The following is a 19,086-nucleotide window of genomic DNA, read 5'->3' as shown; positions in this document are numbered from 1 at the left end:
GGGATCCAAAAATTTTAGTAACAGGTTCCCTCGCCAGCCCCCCCTCAGCAAAAGGTGCAGAGGCGTACCTAGGCAAACCTGAGCCCTGGGCAAAACCTGAGTTGGATGCCCCCCACATGGGCAGCCACCCCACCACGACCCCAAAAAATTTTTTTGCACCAGGTCATTTCTAAATCATCATCGCATTACAGAAAATGCCCCTACTCACAAATCTGAACACAGCAATGGTGAAACACACAGGTTCTTTGATAAGAGACTGGTGAGATGAAAGGTACGAAAGGCTGAGAATCAATGAATTGCAGTACCTGAAAGGGATTAACCCAGTTCAGGGAGTTACATTATCAGTCGCAATTGCTATATGGAACCTTCACGTGCTATATGGAACCTTCACGCAGTATGCCTCTCGGGGAGGCGTGGAGATGGAAAAGCGGACCCAATTAGTAACCCCCTCTCGGCACACACAAATAATTAGTAACCCACTCTCAGGAACTGGTGAGAACCTGCTGGATCCCACCTCTGACATGTTAGAAGAATTTGACCATATATCTCAGTTCTAAAAACTGCTCAAGCTAGGATTAGGCAGACGCAAGACCTGTAAGCTACATCTGGCCTGTAAAGACATCTATTTTGAGGACCTTGATCTTCAGCTTCTTTCTGCGAGTGGCTCATCCACTGCTGGGGGGCTGTGCAGATTTGTTAACACGAGCCGGACAGAATGCTTTGGTGAGCCGGGCGAAATATTCTTGAGTCTCATTTTTCCCTGCCACTGATAGCTTTTCTAAAATGACAACGGCATACTACGATGCTTCTTCCGCTACTGTTCCTATCAAATTTTCACTGAGTGCTTAACCTTTTTTTTTTTTAAATCCAAACCGTAACCATTTGTTGTTGTTGCTAGGATATGATCGAGGAGGATGTTGATGAGGGGCTTCCTTCACCCACAAACCCCTCCATGGTAAATGAGTAGTCATGTGGTGTGGAACCTTAGCATCTCATTGCCGCTTCGAAAGTGACGTAACTTCGAAAGTGTAACTGCAGCCCACTAACCCTGCATCAGTGGCTTGATGAGCGAGTAGAATAGATGGAGACTAATAAGCATAGTTTGTGAATAAATACCAGCACTAATACTCATAAAACATAGCAAACGGTTTTCCTTTCCCTGCTGCCTTCAGTCGTCCGTGCAGTACGGTGTCTTTAGCTATGGATGCAGTGTGTTCCTTCTTCGTTAGCAATGTTGTGTTGGCTCGTGAAAGGTACTTAGTGTATTTAGTTTATTCGTCGTTGTAGAAGTGAGCACTTGATAGCTTCTCCGAATGTTCTCAGCCAAATAACCCACCCGCTCTCCTTTCTCAGTTGTATCAGAGCATAAAGCTGCTGCACTTGACAGGATTTAAAGCTGGACATGAGGCAGGGAGAGAGGGGGAAAGATTTTCAGCTGTGAGTCTTAGGAGATCAGCCAGGCCAGATATTTCTCCACTATGGTGATATATAATAGTACAAATTGTTGCGTACATCTTAGGTCTTATTTCTAAAACTTTAATCTCTCTTAATTCAGCCATCTGAAACCAATTAAAAAGCCCCTCTAGGACCAAACCTTGGGTTGCCAAAGACTTTATACTGTTTTCTGCAGCAGCTTTCACTGGTATGATTTGGATTTGGGGTTCATTGTCCAAACACTCATGAGTCTGTAGTGGTCTCTAGCGACTAGCATGGTTCACTGCCATACCCCAGCCTCCCCACTCCTTTCCCCACACTCCACAGTTGCAACAAGTCTACCATTACAGAGGCCATGACTGGCACAAGTCTCAAAAGGAAAAAAAAAGCTTAGGAAAAACAAGAAGATGGCCCACGTTTGTGAAGGACAACCTGCAATGATTGTGTGATGAATTTTGAGGACCTGCCCTGGCGCTGTGCTTGTGTTGAACGACACCAGCTGTAAAGTGATGCTTCATAAGGTCTTCAGTTGTGTTACAGACCTTGTCACTGAAATGGAAATGGAAAACATTCTTGTTCGTGTGCTGTTGGCTGGAGGCCAAACCCATGTCCTTAAACATGATTTGAGACTTATTTTTTTTTTTAAATGAAGTTTACTTTTTAACCGCTTTAGAAAATGTGGCATGTTGCAAACCTGTGATTTATTTTTAGACTCCACATAAACAGCAGTGTTTTCAACTGGTTGCAAAATCCAGATCACTTACAAGGCTGTTATAACAGTAAAATGTTGTAAACCTGTGTTGAATAAACCATTAATTTTTTGTCAGCCTGATACTTTTGATTTTTGACCACAGGGCATATGGCACTTTTGCATTCTTGACTAGTCTAGCAAAACATGTGAAAGGGAATCATTTACAAATCAAGTAAAAAAGAAAGGTAGTATGTTGAACTGGGGCTTTACATTTGCGTTGAACAGTGCATTTTTTCATGACCAGGCATGGTTTTACTTTTTAACCAGATGGCCTTGTGCATGCTTTAAATCTTGGTATTCTCACGGGTCCGGTAGGAATGTTTCTTTAATACAGTGGGTTCAATCCAGTGCAAGTTAAGTCACTGCTTGAAACCCCACTGAAAACAATAGTTGGTAAGGGATTTAGCTGCCTCAAAACTCTTGCCAGATAGTGCTCCATGATCTGCTGCTAGGTCCAGTTGGCAAGGAACTTCCAGCACAAACAGTCCCGTAACCCATCATAGGGGAAGTCCCAGCTACTCTTTCTATCCTCACATTAGTGATATTGTCAGTACATTCTGAATGCAGATTACAGATTTGAATCTCTTGGGAATCCATGTTTTCCTCCTTTACAAATGTCACAAATCTTCCATATCCATTCCATATCCATAGCCATGACTTTCTCACAACAAATCTTCCATATCTTAAAACCTGAGCTGGCTTTATAGGATTATTCCAAGTAAAAAAATTGTAATAAGCCACTACTGTCTGGAAAAATGTTCATTAGTGTGTGTTGTTTAAGGAGTTGCTTAAGTTGCGTGCAAGTTAAAGACTTTAAGGGAGTTCAGTGGGATTCTTGCCTCTTTCCTCATTGTATAGCAGGCTGCTTAAAAGCTTCCTGAGCTTTGAAAACAGTTATGTGTTTACTGTGGGGTGGGAGTGGGGGTGTTTGGGGCAAGGGAAGGGAAGGGGTCTAAAGTTTGAGAAACCGGCCCAAAGAATCATTGGGTGTCGAGAGCTGCCCACATAATTCTTTGGATCTTGGCAAGAATAGTTAATCAGAACAGGAAAATGCTGTTGTGGGTTGGTTTGTTTTTTGCTAAATTTCTATTTTAAAGGGGGGGGGGATAAATAACTGTACATTTGATGATTCTCTATAGGTTCCCCCCCTTATGTTTCATGTTAAGCATTTGACTTTTCTGTCCCTTTCTTAAAGCAGTGTAAAACTGGGTTAAACAGACAGAGACAGGTACAGCGAGTTCCTGCACTTGTGTTTTTTGAATGATCGTGACACGCAATGTGATACTAGCACTTCATGCTGAGCTGCTTATAGGCTGATGCACTTCACTAGCTTTGAAGGTTTGCTTTGACATCCTGCTTTTTAGATTCCTTCTTTTTTTGCATGGCGAATACTTGGTAGAAGAATGCTCTCTTAGCAGCTTTAACGGGGAACCGCTGCCACTGAGAAAGGTGCCTGTTTCAAATACAAGTTTAATTCACACAGCTTGGCGTCAGCATCCCCCGAAGTGTTTGCTTTCCTTATTCAGGCGCTGCGTTTGATAAAGAGTGATTTGGATTAAAGCTAATCACTTTTCACAGGGATTGTGCACTGGCATTGAGAATATTGTAACCGTTTCTTATAATGTTGAGAAAAGTTCATTCTTCTGTTGGCATATGCCACTTATTCTTCACTGCTTAAGGTTTGTCAGTGATTTCCAACATCTGTATCGATTAGGTTTCAGATCTTAGCCTTTTTCTGACCTCTGTGTTGCTGATGTTGCTCAGCTGCTGAGTACAACAGATCAATTCTGTACACACATTGAAAAATCTAGTAGAGCGACAAGATTTATTTAATGTAGTTAAATCTAACTAAACTAACTAACCCTAATTATCTATCTGCTTAATTACTTCATTTATACCCCACCTTTCTCCCCAGTGGCTTACATCAGGGATGTCCAACTCTGGCGCTGCTGGTCCAGCTCTGACAACTTTGGCCATGCCAGCAGGGGCTGATGGGAATTGTAGTCCATGAACATCTGAAGCACCAGGGTTGGACACCCCAGGCTTCCATCTTTCTCCCCTTCTCCATTTTCTCCTCACAAGAACTCTGTTATGCTGAGAATGTCTGCCTGACCCAAAGTTACGCCCAGGGAGCTTTCATGGTAGAGTGTGGGGATTCAAACACAGTATTCCCAGATCATAGTCTGGCATTCTAACCTCTGCACCACAAGCTTTTTTTAAATGCTTCTAGGCTTTAGTATAGAACGTGCATGCATTAATGTTTTCTGTGGAATTTTAGCTAGACTATCCTCGTTTACTTTTAATAGAGTTCATTATCTTATAAGAAGGGTGACTTTTGTAAAGAACTTTATTCTTGTCAGAACTGGCTGCTTGGATCACAACTGGTACCTATTAGCCAGGAAGAATACAAGGCCAGATTTACAGAGTGTACCATCCATGGGCTGCATATAGTGCATGCAGTGCACATATGAAGAACTCTTTCACTAGTGGATTGAATGCAGCAGGTTTTCAATTTTGCAGAGATTCCACGTAAACATTAGGAAGAACTTACTGACAGTAATGGCTGTTCAAATGTGGAATACACTGTCTTGGGTGGGTGGTAGAGTCCCCTTTGGAGATTTTTAAACAGAGGCTGGATGGCCATCTGTCAGGAGTGCTTTGATTATGTATTTCCGCAAGGCAGGGATTAGACTTGATGGTCCTTGTGGTCTCTTCCGACTCTATGATTCCATATGCTTTTCTGATTCATCAACTTTAGCATCCAAAAAACTTTGGCTTTTATTTTAAATAAAAGCAACTATTGATGATTGCAGGGGACAAACGGTTCCGCTCCAGGTTTTTATTTTGTTTCTGACTTCCCTCAGGTATCAGTGCAGGCTGTTTTTCAGATGTTTTCATGATGCTGTCAGCTGACTTCCTCTGACTCTATTCAGTTTAAGCTGCCACCCATTTCTGGAAGTCCTTTCACATGGGTATAAGAGCCCCCGTGCCAGTTATTAACTTTTCCCCCCTGGATAATTTATAGGGATATTCAGAAAATTGCATAGATTTTCTATCCCTTCTTGAAGTTCCTTCCACGTTCTGGAGCTTAAAGATTCTCAGTAAATTCTGCAGTGAATGTGTATACTCTTCTACAATTCTGAGCTCCCAGGGAGCCCAGGGTGAGGAGGAGAGCCGAGCGGGGCAGCGAGGGGGGAGGAGGCGTGGAGCAGAGGGCTCCGAGCCTCCTGCTTGGCTCTCCTCCCCGCCCTGGACTCCTGGGGCGGGGAGGAGAGCCGAACTGGGAAGCGCTCTGTGTGTGTGTGGAGGCGGTGGTGGCCAGATTAGAACTGTCCCATGGACACTACATTGAATTTTGCCATTGTAGACCTAAGCAGCCCCTATTTATTACATTTCAATGGCACCAGGAATCCTTATGGCAGGAGAACAACTAGCAGTGTTTCGAGCATATTCCATCTTTCTGCACTCTTTGTCTCCCTGATCTGCTCATTAAAGGAGGCAAAGAAAATGAAAGAAATTAGTTGTTGAGGTTGTTGAATTACTTTTTCAAGGCTTCCATGCCTCATATTTGGGGGGTTTGTGCCTGTGCAAAGCTTTGATTTGAAAATTTCCAGAACAAGTGTTCTAGGCACAAAAATCCTCTCATCTTTAAATGTGGCTGGGATTGCATGCCCAGGGGAAAAGGGCTGTACTTTCTCACTGTTCTTTCAGCCACTTCAGTGGTAGCATATGGACAGTTAAGGATATTTGCCAGCAGATTTTTCTTTCAGGGCCAGCCTTTCAATTTAATCTGTAGCTGATACATTTTTTTTCTAATTAGTTCTCTGTGGGAAAAGTCATTCTAGTATTAGTGTATATGTTTGCATGTGCCATCAAGTCACGGCTGACTTATGGCAACCCCATAGGGTTTTCAAGGCAAGAGACATTTGGAGACGGTTTACAGTTGCCTGTGTGGGCTGAGAGATTTCTGAGAGAACTGTGACTGGCCCGAGGTGACCTAGCAGGCTTCATGTGGAGGAGTGGGGAATTGAACTCTGTTCTCCAGATTAGAGTCCACTGCTCTTAGTTTGGATTTTCTCTGTTTTGTAAGTAATTTCTTTGTCCTCACTGGAAACTTTGGCACACAAAAATTGTTTTTAAGAGTGCTTCTTGCATAGAAGGGAGTACTCCCTTCTGATAGGCACCATTGGCTCCTTTCCTGAGAAGATGGACACGCAGTCAGTGCCTGTCTTCACGGTTAGAACTCTACTGGACAGATTCGGTGGAACAGAGTGACAAGGGTTGATAGTGGGTTTGAGTGACAGTATGCCAGTTGTCAATCATGTTACCTTTCAGTGAGGCCTGGAATACGGTGTTCTTTGTATAGTGTGTAAGCATAATAAACATTTGAACATATCACATGTATGTACTTTCCCCTCACTTAGGGAACAGGAACAATCCAAGGGGCAAGCGCAGGAGTGCCTCCTGTGCCTTTGAGCTCCATGTCAGTTGATGCTGTGTGTGAAAAACTGAAGCAGATAGAAGGGCTCGACCAGAGTATGGTGCCTCAGTACTCTGCAACGATAAAGAAGGTGAGCTCTTGGAATAAAGTGGAGCGGCAATACGTAGCATTCTACATTAGCGTAAATATCACGTCATTATCTTTTGAAATGAGAAGAAAACGAAGATGGTATATTCACTTTGTGAAAGATTTCTCTCCTTCCACATAAAATCTGCACCTGCTCCCCCCCAAAATCTTCCAAAGGAACCTTTGGGGGGGTGCCTTTTGTGGGAGCTGCTGTGCAGAGAGAAATTACCTCAACTCAGGTCAAAAAGTACGCACCTTTACCTCATTCATGGCACAGAAATGGTACTGGCATTCCATTGTGATCCTGTGTTTGGCCCTGATGACCATTAGCTTCTGCTCCTGTCTTTTTCGAAACAGCTATTCCTTTCCTTACTAACGGTGACACTGTCATGCAGCCAGTCTGAATTGGCTATGTGATTTTTCCATTGGAGTAAAGGCAGTGTTGTGAAAAAGCCAAATCTGGTTTTGGGACAACAGCGCCGTTTGAGCTGTTATTCCACCCCAAGATGGTGTTGAAGTTGCTGCCCGCTGCTGTAGCAAACGGTTGTAAAACGGTGAAAACAAAATCTCCAGAGATGTCTTCTCTCATTCCCAACCATTTCATATTGCTCGACCACTGAAAAATGCCACTTGCCATGCAATGATACAAGCACCTGCTTCTTATTTCCCATAATTTGCAAGTGGTGGTAATTTCTATACATTTTCTGCCAAACTGATTTCTTCAATGACTGGTTCTATTCACCTCCCCCCACCCCCCCTCTCTGTTGTTAATGAGCTTCTGTAGTGGAATTTCAATTGTCAGGCAGTCCCTTAATACTGAATTTTCTACAAAACTTTTCATTGTGCATATATATTCCTGAAGGTGCTGTTTACCTTATTAGTGGCTACACACATTATAATTATATGGAACTAGAAGAGAAATCTTACTGAAATTGATTAATTGCAGAAAGAGTGAAGTGCTAGGTATAAAAAAAATGCTGATGCATTGGCTAACAAAGGAAGAAGTAACTCCCAGTTCCAAAGCTCTGCACGAAAAGAATGCTGTAGACATTTTTGATATTTTCTGAGGAAGAAAATCTCTCATCCCACCAGACCTGAAAGACTGGCCATATTGTCAGACTACAGTTAGAAAAAGCAGCCTTGAAAGCAGCCCCACATACAATTTCAATGTGGGTCTTAACATCTATGTTGACATTACAAACATACTTCTTACCATTTTAATTGGGGTTTTTTAGGTCCTACCCAAAATTGCAAATGGATGAATCCCTGCCTTATATTTTTCTTCGTATTCTATCTGAAATTACACTGTCTGTCTGTACTTTCAACTAACATCCAATTCCAGGCTTTTAAGGCAATATTTAGAGGAAACCTTTTGTTTTTGTTTTTTCTAGGCAAACATAAATGGTCGTGTTTTAGCACAGTGCAACATCGATGAACTGAAGCGAGAGATGAGCATGAATTTTGGTGACTGGCATCTTTTCAGGAGCACCGTAAGACCATGTTAAAAATCATATCTGTAAACGCAAATTCTAGTTGTGCTGCCAGCACCAGGCAAGACTGATCTCCTCAGATCTGGGGAGTTAAGCAAGGTTGGCCTGGGTTAATGTTTGGGAGGAAGGCCACCAAGAAATATCAGAATTCTTCCGCAGAGGAAGGCAGTGGCAAACCACCTCTGTTCATTTCTCACCTTGAAAACCCTGCAGGTTGCTGTAAGTCAGCTGTGACTTGACAGCAGTTTATACACACATGTTTACTGAGAAATAAGTGCTTCCATGTTCGTTGAGGCTTGCCGTCAGGTAAATATACCTAGAATTGCACGTTTGTAGTAGTTAGGCTTAGTTTCTTGAAAATAGTACTTTCTGTGGCTTTATAGAGCAGTGATATTCATCATGTTTTCAGTTTTGGCAAGGCACGGCAGTCTTAACAGTTGGGTATTATATTTTCATCATTTATACTCCACTTTTCTCCCTAATTGGGACTCACAGTGATTTACATTGTTTTCTTTGTCCCCATTTTGCTGTCACAGCGACACTGTGAGGTAGGTCCAACTGAGTTTGTGACAGATCCTAAGTCACCCAGCAAGCTTCCACGGTAGAATGAGGATTCGAACCTGGGTTTTCCAGATCCTAGTCTGGTACTCTCACCACTACGCTGCCCTAGTTCTCTTTTATGCTGCTAGAAGTCACAATAGGAGCAGAGAGAATATTTTCCCCAGATCCTTCCCAGCCAGCATTATCTTGAACTTGTCGTTGCGTTCCTAGAAGTGTTTTCTCTCTCCCTTTTTCCTGATCCTGTGAGAAAAACCTGTTATTACTGCACACCCCACTCAGAGAGAGAGAGCTGATAGGGAGACCCTTTGTTCAGTCTCCTGCATCACTGAATAGAGCATTATTTAGTTTAGAATATTTCTGTGCTGCCTTGTCAAATTCCTGCTTACAGTGTGTGTATGTATCTTTATAGCCATAAAGCAGAAGCAGACCATTAAACTTGATAAGATAAACCCCTTAATTAAAAGCCTGGTGCCGAAAAGAAAGTAAAGCAGGCGCCAGACAAACTTCAAGGGATTGGGGGGGGGGGGGTCCAACGGCCAGCACAGGAAATGCCCCGTTTCTAGTCACCGCCCACCTCACCTCTGAAGGCGGTGGCCCAGGCCACAGGGCTTGAGAGGCAGATCTTAATGGGTGGGCTGGAAAGTATTGGAGCAGATGGTCTTTAGCTTCTGCAGGGGTACGGATGTCACAGGTTGCAGGGAAGACTATTGGGGAAATAAAAGTGGCAAGGATGTGAGGGGACAGGGGGGAGATAAGAGACTAGATGAGAGAAGCACGAGGAATCCCAACACAGCAAAGAAACATCTTGCTAAAACTTTTCCATAGCATATTCCATGTATGCCTTTTCCAGCATGGACACAGCCCTGCAAAATCAGCCCTCTGTGCCCTTTGCATTCTTTAATGGAAAGTGTGTCTGGAATTGGCCATGCCAGCAGGGGCTGATGGGAATTGTAGTCCATGAACATCTGAAGTGCCACAGTTGCATACCCCTGTCCTAGACCATTAAAAGAGGTGGCAGACCTTACCCCCTCACCTGGGAGTTGTGGGAAGGAGGGGAGCAGCTGTTCTTACCTGCATGTGGGAAGAGTAGCCAAGTAATAGTAAGTTTTAGAAAAAGTGATGAGTAGGGCATATGTGTTTGGGTTTTGACAGTTACATTGCACTATATGCCTACTTCAATTTTATTTTCATTTTACTGTTTTTCCATTGTTACCTATCTTAAGTGGCTAGGTAAGTATTGTTAACAAATAATTGCTGCCATTGAGGATGCTCAATAATCTTCCAGGAACTATGAGGGGGGGGGGGGACGTGTTGCGGGTGGATCACAACCCCCAGCCTGCTCATGGGGACTCTATTTACAGAAGGGTACTTGATAAACTCTGTAAACTTCCATGAGCTGTTCTCCGTGGAGTTTTGCCCGAGCAGTTTAGTTTCCAGTGCTGTCCTGCTGGCATAATAATATCTGTCCTTCACACACTAGGTATTGGAAATGAGAAATGCTGAAAGTCAAGCAGTCCATGAAGATTCTCGCATGGCAGCTGAAAATTCCAATTCACACAATGATCTTGCTCGTCGGCCTGCACTGAATAGCGAGTTGCCTCATACAGAACTTACAGGCCTCTCTGGTCAACCCCCCTATGCTCTCAACTTCAGCTTTGAAGAGTTAAACAACATTGGTTTAGATGAAGCCCCTCCGCGTCATAGCAACCTCAGCTGGCAGGTAACTTGAAAGTAGATCTTTTTTTCCCTATTTCCTTTGTTTGGACCATAGCAGTAACTGCTAGTGTGCACTTCCTTTTTTTTCAAGAATTACAAATATGTATTGAGATGTGGATATTGGTTGCTTATGCATTCATGTATATGAAGGGGAGGGAACACAACCTGTGTAATTCAGCATCCCTGAGCAGAATGCAGTTATCTGCCCTCTTCCAACCCCACACATACAAAGACATCCCCCCACCCTCCGCATTCCCATGCCTGGCAGTGTTTCCCCGTTTCCTTCAACTTTGTACCCTGTTTCCCCGAAAATAAGACCTACCCCGAAAATAAGCCCTAGCATGATTTTTCGGGATTTTTGGAGGATGCTTGAAATATAAACCGTACTCCAAAAATAAGCCCTAGTTGCAGATTCCATGACGCAGCTGATCTGGTCATGTGGAGGGCGCAAAATCAAGGGGGGGAAAATATGACATCCCCTGAAAATAAGCCCTAACTCATCTTTTGGAGCAAAAATTAATATAAGACCCTATCTTGTTTTTGGGGAAACACGGTATATACAAAGAGACAGGTGACTGCTTGTAGAGTGAAATGTTTGTTCCATGGGGAGAAGAGTTTGGCATGCCTGAAGCACTGAATGCCATTTAGCAGGCTTTGTAGCAGCATCAAGAATTGAACCTGGGATGTGCAGTTTGATCAAATGTCATGCACTTCACAGCTCATACCTGTGTACTGTGTTAAGAGGCTCTTAATGATTCCTGAAGAAATCATGTGACTAGATCAGTGGTCTGCAACCTGTGGCTCTCCAGATGTTCATGGACTACAATTCCCATCAGCCCCTGCCAGCATGGCCAATTGGCAGGTTGCAGACCCCTGGACTAGATCTTTAGATTGTGCTTAAATTGAGTACCAAAGGTTTGTAACGACCCTTTGCATTTTAAGGACTACCCCGTGCTTCTGTAACTAACATGGACTTTTTCCCCTCTTTGTACAGTCGCAAACCCGAAGAACTCCAAGTCTTTCAAGCCTCAACTCTCAAGATTCTAATATTGAAATTTCAAAGCTTACTGATAAGGTACAGGCAGAGTATAGAGATGCATATAGAGAATATATTGCTCAGATGTCTCAACTAGAAGGGGGTGCAAGTTCTAGCACTGTGAGTGGCAGATCTTCCCCACATAGCTCAGCAGCTTTTTATATGGGCCAGAGTACATCAACAGGCTCCCTACAGTCTAGCACTGAGCAAGATAAGTCAAAGGATGCCGAACAGAAACTGGACGACGGACGGAAGTCTTTCTTGGTTAAGCGGAATGATGTAGACTACAGTACGTCAGGTGTGTCTACTAGCGATGCATCTCCGTTGGATCCCATTACTGAAGAAGATGAAAAATCAGATCAGTCAGGCTCCAAGCTTCTGTCAGGGAAGAAGTCTTCAGAAAGGACCAGCATTTTCCAAGCTGCAGATCTAAAGCTAAAGGGAGTAGCTTTGCGCTACCAGAAACTCCCAAGTGATGAAGATGAATCTGGAACCGAAGAATCGGATAACACTCCACTGCTCAAGGAAGGTAAAGACAGAAAAGCGGAAGGGAAGACGGAGAAGCTGCCGAAATCCCCAGAACATGGGCCTGAACCCATTAGAACCTTCATTAAAGCAAAGGAGTACTTGACGGATGCTCTCTTGGACAAGAAGGATTCCTCTGACTCTGGAGTGAGGTCCAGTGAAAGCTCTCCAAACCACTCCCTTCATAATGATGGAGATGACTCACAGCTTGAAAAAGCTAATCTCATTGAGCTGGAAGACGACGGGCGCAGCGGGAAAAGGGGAATCCCTCTTAGCTTAAGTGGCCTTCAAGACCCCACATTGGCCCGTATGTCAATTTGTTCAGAAGATAAGAAAAGCCCTTCAGACAGTAGCTTAATAGCAAGCAGTCCTGAGGAGAACTGGCCAGTTTGCCAGAAAGTTTACAATCTGAACCGGACCCCCAGCACAGTCACTCTGAATAACAACAGTGCCCCAGTCAACAGAGCCAATCAGAATTTTGAAGAGAGCGAAAGCATCCGAGAGCCTTCTCAAATCATCCTGCGCCCCGGATCAAGTTCTAATTCAGTTGCAGTGCAGAATGATAACCTGAAAGGCGTGGCCCACAAGCGAAGCCAGCGCTCCAGTTATGTCAGGCTTTCAAAAGATTCTTCTGAGCTCCTTGCTGTTACTGGCTCTGATGCTGCAGGCTTTGGGGAAGAGAGGGAGAGTATTCTTTGAGAGGTGCCAGTTCACACAGCGTACTCAAATATCGCATTTTAATGCTTTCCCTCTACTACATACTCTCCGGTTGTCCCTGATCAGGCTTTCTGTTGGTTTACCTCCCCGTATCATGGTTTAGCGCAGGGTTGTCCGACTCTGGCGGACTACAATTCATGAACTACAGTTCATGGACTACAGTTCCCATCAGCCCCTGCCAGCATGACCAATTAGCCATGCTGGCAGGGACTGATGGGAATCATAGTCCATGAACTTCTGGGGCGCAAGAGTTGGCCACCCCTGGTTAGAGTTCCTCTCTTCCCCCTATCCGAGACATCATCATGAAAAATTAAGGGCCTAGTCCTGCAATAGTTAAGTATCTCTGAGTCCCATAGATTTCAGTGTGTGCTTTCAACTTGGGGTGAGATAACGTCCAGAGTAAATGAGCAGTCCCTTCACAAATAAAGGCAGTGTTTAACTTTTCCTGGGGAAGCATAAATTCCAACAGCTAAAAAGGATTTTTTTTAGTATTGAGAAGATCTTGCAGAGAAATAAATGATTTTTTAAGCAAACCTTTCCAATTGGTCATTTTAAAAACTTAAATTAACTTGTTGAATAGGATGGAGATTATTTTATGCCAACTGAAGCAAAAGGGCAGAATATTCCATACCTTTAGAAGTAGCTACTGCTAAGTTACATTTTTAAGTGTTGTATGTGACGGTTGAGTAGTGATGGTTCAAGTGCTGATCCGAAAGTGGTCTTAAATTCAACTTTTATTTATTACATTTCATTAAATGATGTGGTCCTTGGAAACATTACATGTATAAGAATGCGATCAAGTTTTAAAAGGATTATTGCATGTTGAAAACGTTAGCTGTGCCTAAGATTCGATGTCATTGGATGAATTCTCTGTAGTTGGATATAGTCATGTTCAAGGAATCTCATGAAGTGCTTGTGACCGTGGTGTTAGATGAAGTCGTATTCAGGCTGGTGCTAGGAAGTAACCTTTTTGTACTTTTTATGAAGTGTTTTCAGTTTTTAAGTAAATAGCTGCAGATTGACATGGCTTCACCTGATCGTGGAAGACGAAGGAGCAGTTAAGTGGATTCCGCACAGCATGTATATAATGGGTTGCAGTCGTTATAAATGAACTTGTTTTCCCTTTTTATGAATGGAAAACAAATTCATTTATAACGATTGCAATTCATTATCAATATGCTGTGCGGAATCCACATTAGAAGCTGCTGTGGCCTTGGGAGCAGTTAGAAAGCTGACGTTTAGCTTAATGTAACAAATAAACTCCTGTCATTTCCAGTAGATGTCAGTAAACTGTACTACAAATGAAACATGCATGGATTTCACAGTGATTGGTGAATTTGTATGTATTGCACTAGTATAGAGGGTAATAAAGTATGCTGCTCTTGTTTCTGAAGATTTTATTTACTTGAATGGTTGTGTCTTCATTTGATTGGATGGCACTGGAAATGCATTCGGGATTCGGGAAGCCTTGTGGGACCTCTTCACACTTCAGAACTGAAATCCAACAAAAACTTGGGTGTACTGATTTTCAGTACATGAATAGTGTTGCAGATCTATTAATGGAATGTCATTAAAGCAACAACCCTTAGTTCTTTTTCTAGTGCCATAAAGAAATGGCACTAGAAGTGCATAAAGAAGTGGCACTTTTCTAGTGCCATTAAAGAAGTGGCACTTTTTAAGATGTCATTTAGTGGAATACATTTTTACTGCTAATATCATTGGTCTTTACAGGCTCAACAAAAGTAAGGCAGAAAGGTGAGAACGAAAAGCAAAGAAGCAAGAAATAAGTAAGGCAGAAAGGTGAGAACGAAAAGCAAGGAAGATAGAGGACCAGAGAGATTCCAAAGCCCAGGAGAAACTAAGACAGGTCTGAGTTAGTACATAATAAGCAGTGAAAATTGGCAGGGTCTAGGAAACCATGAATGCCTTTGCTGAGAAAGTTATGTTATAAAAGGGTTTTTTTTAATATTGCATTTTGTGTTCTTGGCACTTCTTCACTAATACTTTCCTGGGTTACCATGTCAGCCTTTGCATTTCTGAAGACTGGAGTTCAAAGGACAGTGGCCTGTGATATAGATTTTTGTTCTGTTTACTATGTCTGTCAATGCAAATGATTTCTCTTAAGTTATATAAAGAAAGTTTTCTAAAATAGACCAGCATGATAAATATCTTTGAGCGTTAGATTGATGCTCGTGACTCCTCAGAATGCTGGGCCAATCTGTATAATTGCCAGAAAATATATGCCCCCCACCCCCCTAAAAAAGCTCAACATTCCTAGAGCATGAGAACTTAAGTAAAATACACTGGAGATCTAGTCTGCCTGAGGAGAACCAGATTCTTCACTCCTCCTCCACTGCTAGTTACAAATTTTCTTATTCTGATGAGGAGCTCCAAGAACTGAACTTGTGCTGGTGCACACAGCATAATGGGTGTTCGATGCCATGGTTAATAGCGTGGAACTGAATATCCATGCCTTGCATGTTTATGCAAATAATCATCTCTATATTAGTTTTAGTGCTGCAGAACAATATTGCATACCGGCAAAACCCACAAAGTGTCAGACTCAGTTTTTTTGTTGCCCAAATTGTCGCGTTCTGGATGATTTCTGCACAACTTTCTGTGCAACATTTTTCTACCTCATGGCTTTGTGATTTAGGGTAGAAGGGAAGCTGCTGATAAGCTTCAGTCGTTCCTGAAGTAATTTTTTTTTTACCTCTGAACTGTTAAGGCACTTGCTGATGAAATCGCAGCTCAGAATTCTGAATGCCTCAGACGCTTCTGATTAGGCTGACACCATCTCTTAAGTCAGTCAGTATGTGCATAGTACAGATAAGACCAGCACTAAAAAAAATAAGTAGTTTGCCCAAAGTTATGCTAGAAGCTTCCTGAAGTCATATTCAGGATCTGTGACTTCTGAATCACAGCTGGGTGCTGCATGCTTGAATGAAAGCATTTTCTAAATTTTGCATAATCCTCACTGTTTTTGTCAATGAAGGCATAGGTATCATCAAAACAAGCTCACCTATAATTGGAACATATGTAACAGCCATGTGGCTTAATAAGCAACTTAATTGTCTTTTCAGGGTCATAGTGAAGAACAAATTATGTCCAATATCTGCTGGCCAGTTTTGACATTCCTAGAGGTTGAAAGTTCCTTGGATAGCGGCCCTGTTACAATGCTCAAATTCTCCATACTTTGACCCCATCAGTTGGTTTGCTTTCTGCCTCAGTCAAGAAAGATTCTGTCCCGTGTTTTCCCTCGGTGCACCTCTTTGTTTTTGTTTCTTTTTGTGGCAGGAAATACAAAGGCCTTTTTTGACACTGTTAGTTTTTTCACTTTAACATGTGAACACGTGTCCCTTGCATGCCACCCCTCCCCTCCCGTCCCCTTCCTCCCTCCGCTAGGGTGGGTGGGCTATGTCCAGATGACGGGCCACTCCCTCCCTCCCCTCCCTCCCTTGCATGCTACCCCTCACCCCCTCCCTTCCCTCACTCCTCTTTCCTTGCATGCCACCCCTCCCTTCCCTCTCCCTTCGCTAGGGTGGGTCGGCCATGTCCAGATGCCGGGCCCCCTCCATCCCTTCCCTCTCCCTCCACTAGGGTGGGTGGGACATGTCCAGATGCCAGGCCCCCTCCCCTCCATGCTACCCCTCTCCCCTCCCCTCCCTCACTCCCCTTCCCTTGCATGCCACCCCCACTCTCCCTCCCTTCCCTCTCCCTCCGCTAGGGTGGGTGGGCCATGTCCAGATGCCAGGCCCCCTTCCCGTCCCTTCCCTTACATGCTACCCCTCACCCCTTCCCTTGCATGCTACCCTACCCTACAAGTGTGTGCTCCAGGTATGGGGATGATGGCAAGATTATTTGCATTTTCCATTTTGACCTCCCTCTCCTAACCTGCTTTCAGCTCAGAAGGCTTTTTAAAAAACACAAGCACAAGGTATGGCTTCCGATCTTTGAAGACACCCACCTGTCCTTGTTGGGTATAAAACAACAGAAAATTGATTTTCTCCATTCAGTAGGTGTGACTGATCTCCGGTCAACCTGCTTGAGAGGGATTTCAAACCAAATGATATGGTGGTCCAAGTGGGTGACTTAGATTTTTTTTTTGTCTGAGAACAGTGAAATAAAAGTAGTACCATGCATCCAATAAACAATGCAATATGAGGAGAACAAACTTTTATGGAACTTTGCCTGGAATTTTTCACAGACAATTAAAATGACACCCCTATACCTTTTAAGAAAAATGATGTCCTGAACAGTCCAATTTTACACAGGTGTGGGAACCTTCTTGACCTCATCAGGCAGGCCAGCAATCCACCCTACCCCCCACCCCCCGCAGAATCACTTGATTAATTTAGGTGGAACTGTGCCTCTGCTCCCAGACAGCCTTGATGTGCAACACCGTGTCCTTGGTCTTCTTAGAACTATGGTGCATTCCAGTACATGGTGACTTTCTGCATAAGAAAAGATGCACCACCAGATAGTGGTGTGATGATACTGGAGACCAGATATGGCTTGTAGAAGGCCAGAGGAAATGGAACTTCAGCCTGAATGCATCTGCACCATGATGGTGGTTGCCCTGTATTGCCATTAGTTTATTCTTTGCAAATTACTAGTGGATGTTTCTGCACACATGGGTGACTAGAAGAGGAAATTAAAACGATTCAGAACATGCACAGGGATTGTGCTGGTCAAATTCTGTAATTTCATGACAGGAATGCAGTTTGGATGTCAATCACGAAGCTTTAGTGAGCACAGGCTACTTGCTATCCATCCTCCAACTATGGTGAGATTGCAGGAGCAGATTACAGCCATATTTCAATATCTGTTTTGGCCTATGGAATCAATTTGAGATGCTGAATATGATTTACAAAGCCCAAAGAACCTCGGCTTTAACCTATACAAGAGGCTGCCTCCAGCATTTAGTTCCATTGCAACCTCTATTTGAGAACATACCGTTGTTGACTTGGATCCAGACCATTTCTGCAGGCATGAGGATTTCCACTCACATAGCGTGATTTTCTTGCCTTCCCTCCTGCAACATGCTGAAATCCCACCCCCAATCTTATGGAATAGGATTTGGGAGGAGATATTTGGGACTGATATAGGAGGCAGGAAAATCACGCTTTTTTGCACCCACAGAAGTGCTAGTCTGGATCCAAGCTGACATGTATGTTTCAAGGTTCAGCTTAAAAGGCATGTTCTTAGAACTATGAAATGCATTTCAGTTGGAGGCCTAAAGTCCAAATGCTAACATTTCTGTGCCAATGGTGTCAAACACACGTCAGCTAAAATTTGGATTTCCATGCCTTTACCTAGATTTCTTTCCATCCCCTTTTAAGTTCTAGGATACCCAGTGTGGATGCAGCAATTGTTGTGTCTTCTATCCTACTGTACCTCCACAGCAGATAGGAGAAAAGTCAATGAAAATACCACTTAGAAGAAGAAGAAGCTAAGAAGCTAAGAAGAAGAAGAGTTTGGATTTATACCACACCTTTCTCTCTTGTAAGGAGACTCAAGGTGGCTTACAAGCTTCTTTCCCGTCCTCGCCCCCCAACAGATACCTTGTAAGGTGGGGTTGAGAGAGCTCCGAAGAACTGTGACGAGCCCAAGGTCACCAAGCAGGAATGTAGGAGTGCAGAAACACATCTGGTTCACCAGATAAGCCTCCACCACTCATATGGAGGAGTGGGGAATCAAACCCGGTTCTCCAGATTAGAGTCCACCTGCTCTTAACCACTACATCACACTGGTACAGCAGTTCTGGCATCTATTTGTGCTTTCCAAGTTGTAAGAGTCTGCCTGGAAAGGAAGATACGGCCACCCAAGGTAGATTCTTATTATACTTTGACTTAGATCATGTGTCTGATTTCCTTTTGCAAGCATTTTTTTCCCATTGTGGCAGCACTCTTGTACTGCAGAGTAGGTACCACCACCATTAGGCATTTCCAGTTATACAAAACCAGTGCCTTCCAATGAACCCAAAAAGTGCCCAGTGCTAGAGGAATGCAATCCACAATTGTGGGCTGACTTCATAACAGAGAAAGCATAGGATCCAAGTCTGAATTTTCTGCCCATGAATTTGTGTGGAAAGTACTGTCAAGTTATAACTGTCGTTCTGACCCTGTAGGATTTTCAAAGCAAGAGATGCTCATAAGTGGCTTGCTATTGCTAGTCAATGTTGTGACCCTGGACATCTTGGTGATATCCTGTCCGAATACTAAGCAGGGCCAACCATGTTAAGCTTGTGAGATCTGATGAGATCGGGCTATCTTGCCTATCCAGGCCA

At 43.4% G+C, this 19,086-nt stretch overlaps 1 protein-coding gene across 4 annotated transcripts in view; it reads left to right on the top strand.

Moving 5' to 3' along the window:
- KIDINS220 (kinase D interacting substrate 220) overlaps positions 1–14,197 on the top strand; it is a 65,350-nt gene extending 51,153 nt beyond the window's left edge. For 2 of the 4 annotated variants that reach the window (XM_048498365.1, XM_048498357.1), the window contains 4 exons: positions 6,610–6,756; positions 8,144–8,242; positions 10,284–10,523; positions 11,514–14,197. In XM_048498365.1, the coding sequence (XP_048354322.1) occupies positions 6,610–6,756; positions 8,144–8,242; positions 10,284–10,523; positions 11,514–12,779 (1,752 nt within the window). In that variant the 3' untranslated portion in view covers positions 12,780–14,197. Of the gene's footprint in view, positions 1–898; positions 956–3,380; positions 3,414–6,609; positions 6,757–8,143; positions 8,243–10,283; positions 10,524–11,513 lie in introns of all 4 variants that reach the window. The other 2 variants (XM_048498340.1, XM_048498349.1) reach the window with 2 other exon arrangements.
- Positions 14,198–19,086: the final 4,889 nt, after the last annotated feature.

Source organism: Sphaerodactylus townsendi, linkage group LG01, assembly GCF_021028975.2.
Source record: "Sphaerodactylus townsendi isolate TG3544 linkage group LG01, MPM_Stown_v2.3, whole genome shotgun sequence".
NCBI lineage: Eukaryota > Metazoa > Chordata > Lepidosauria > Squamata > Sphaerodactylidae > Sphaerodactylus > Sphaerodactylus townsendi.
This window is presented reverse-complemented; position numbering and strand designations above follow the sequence as displayed.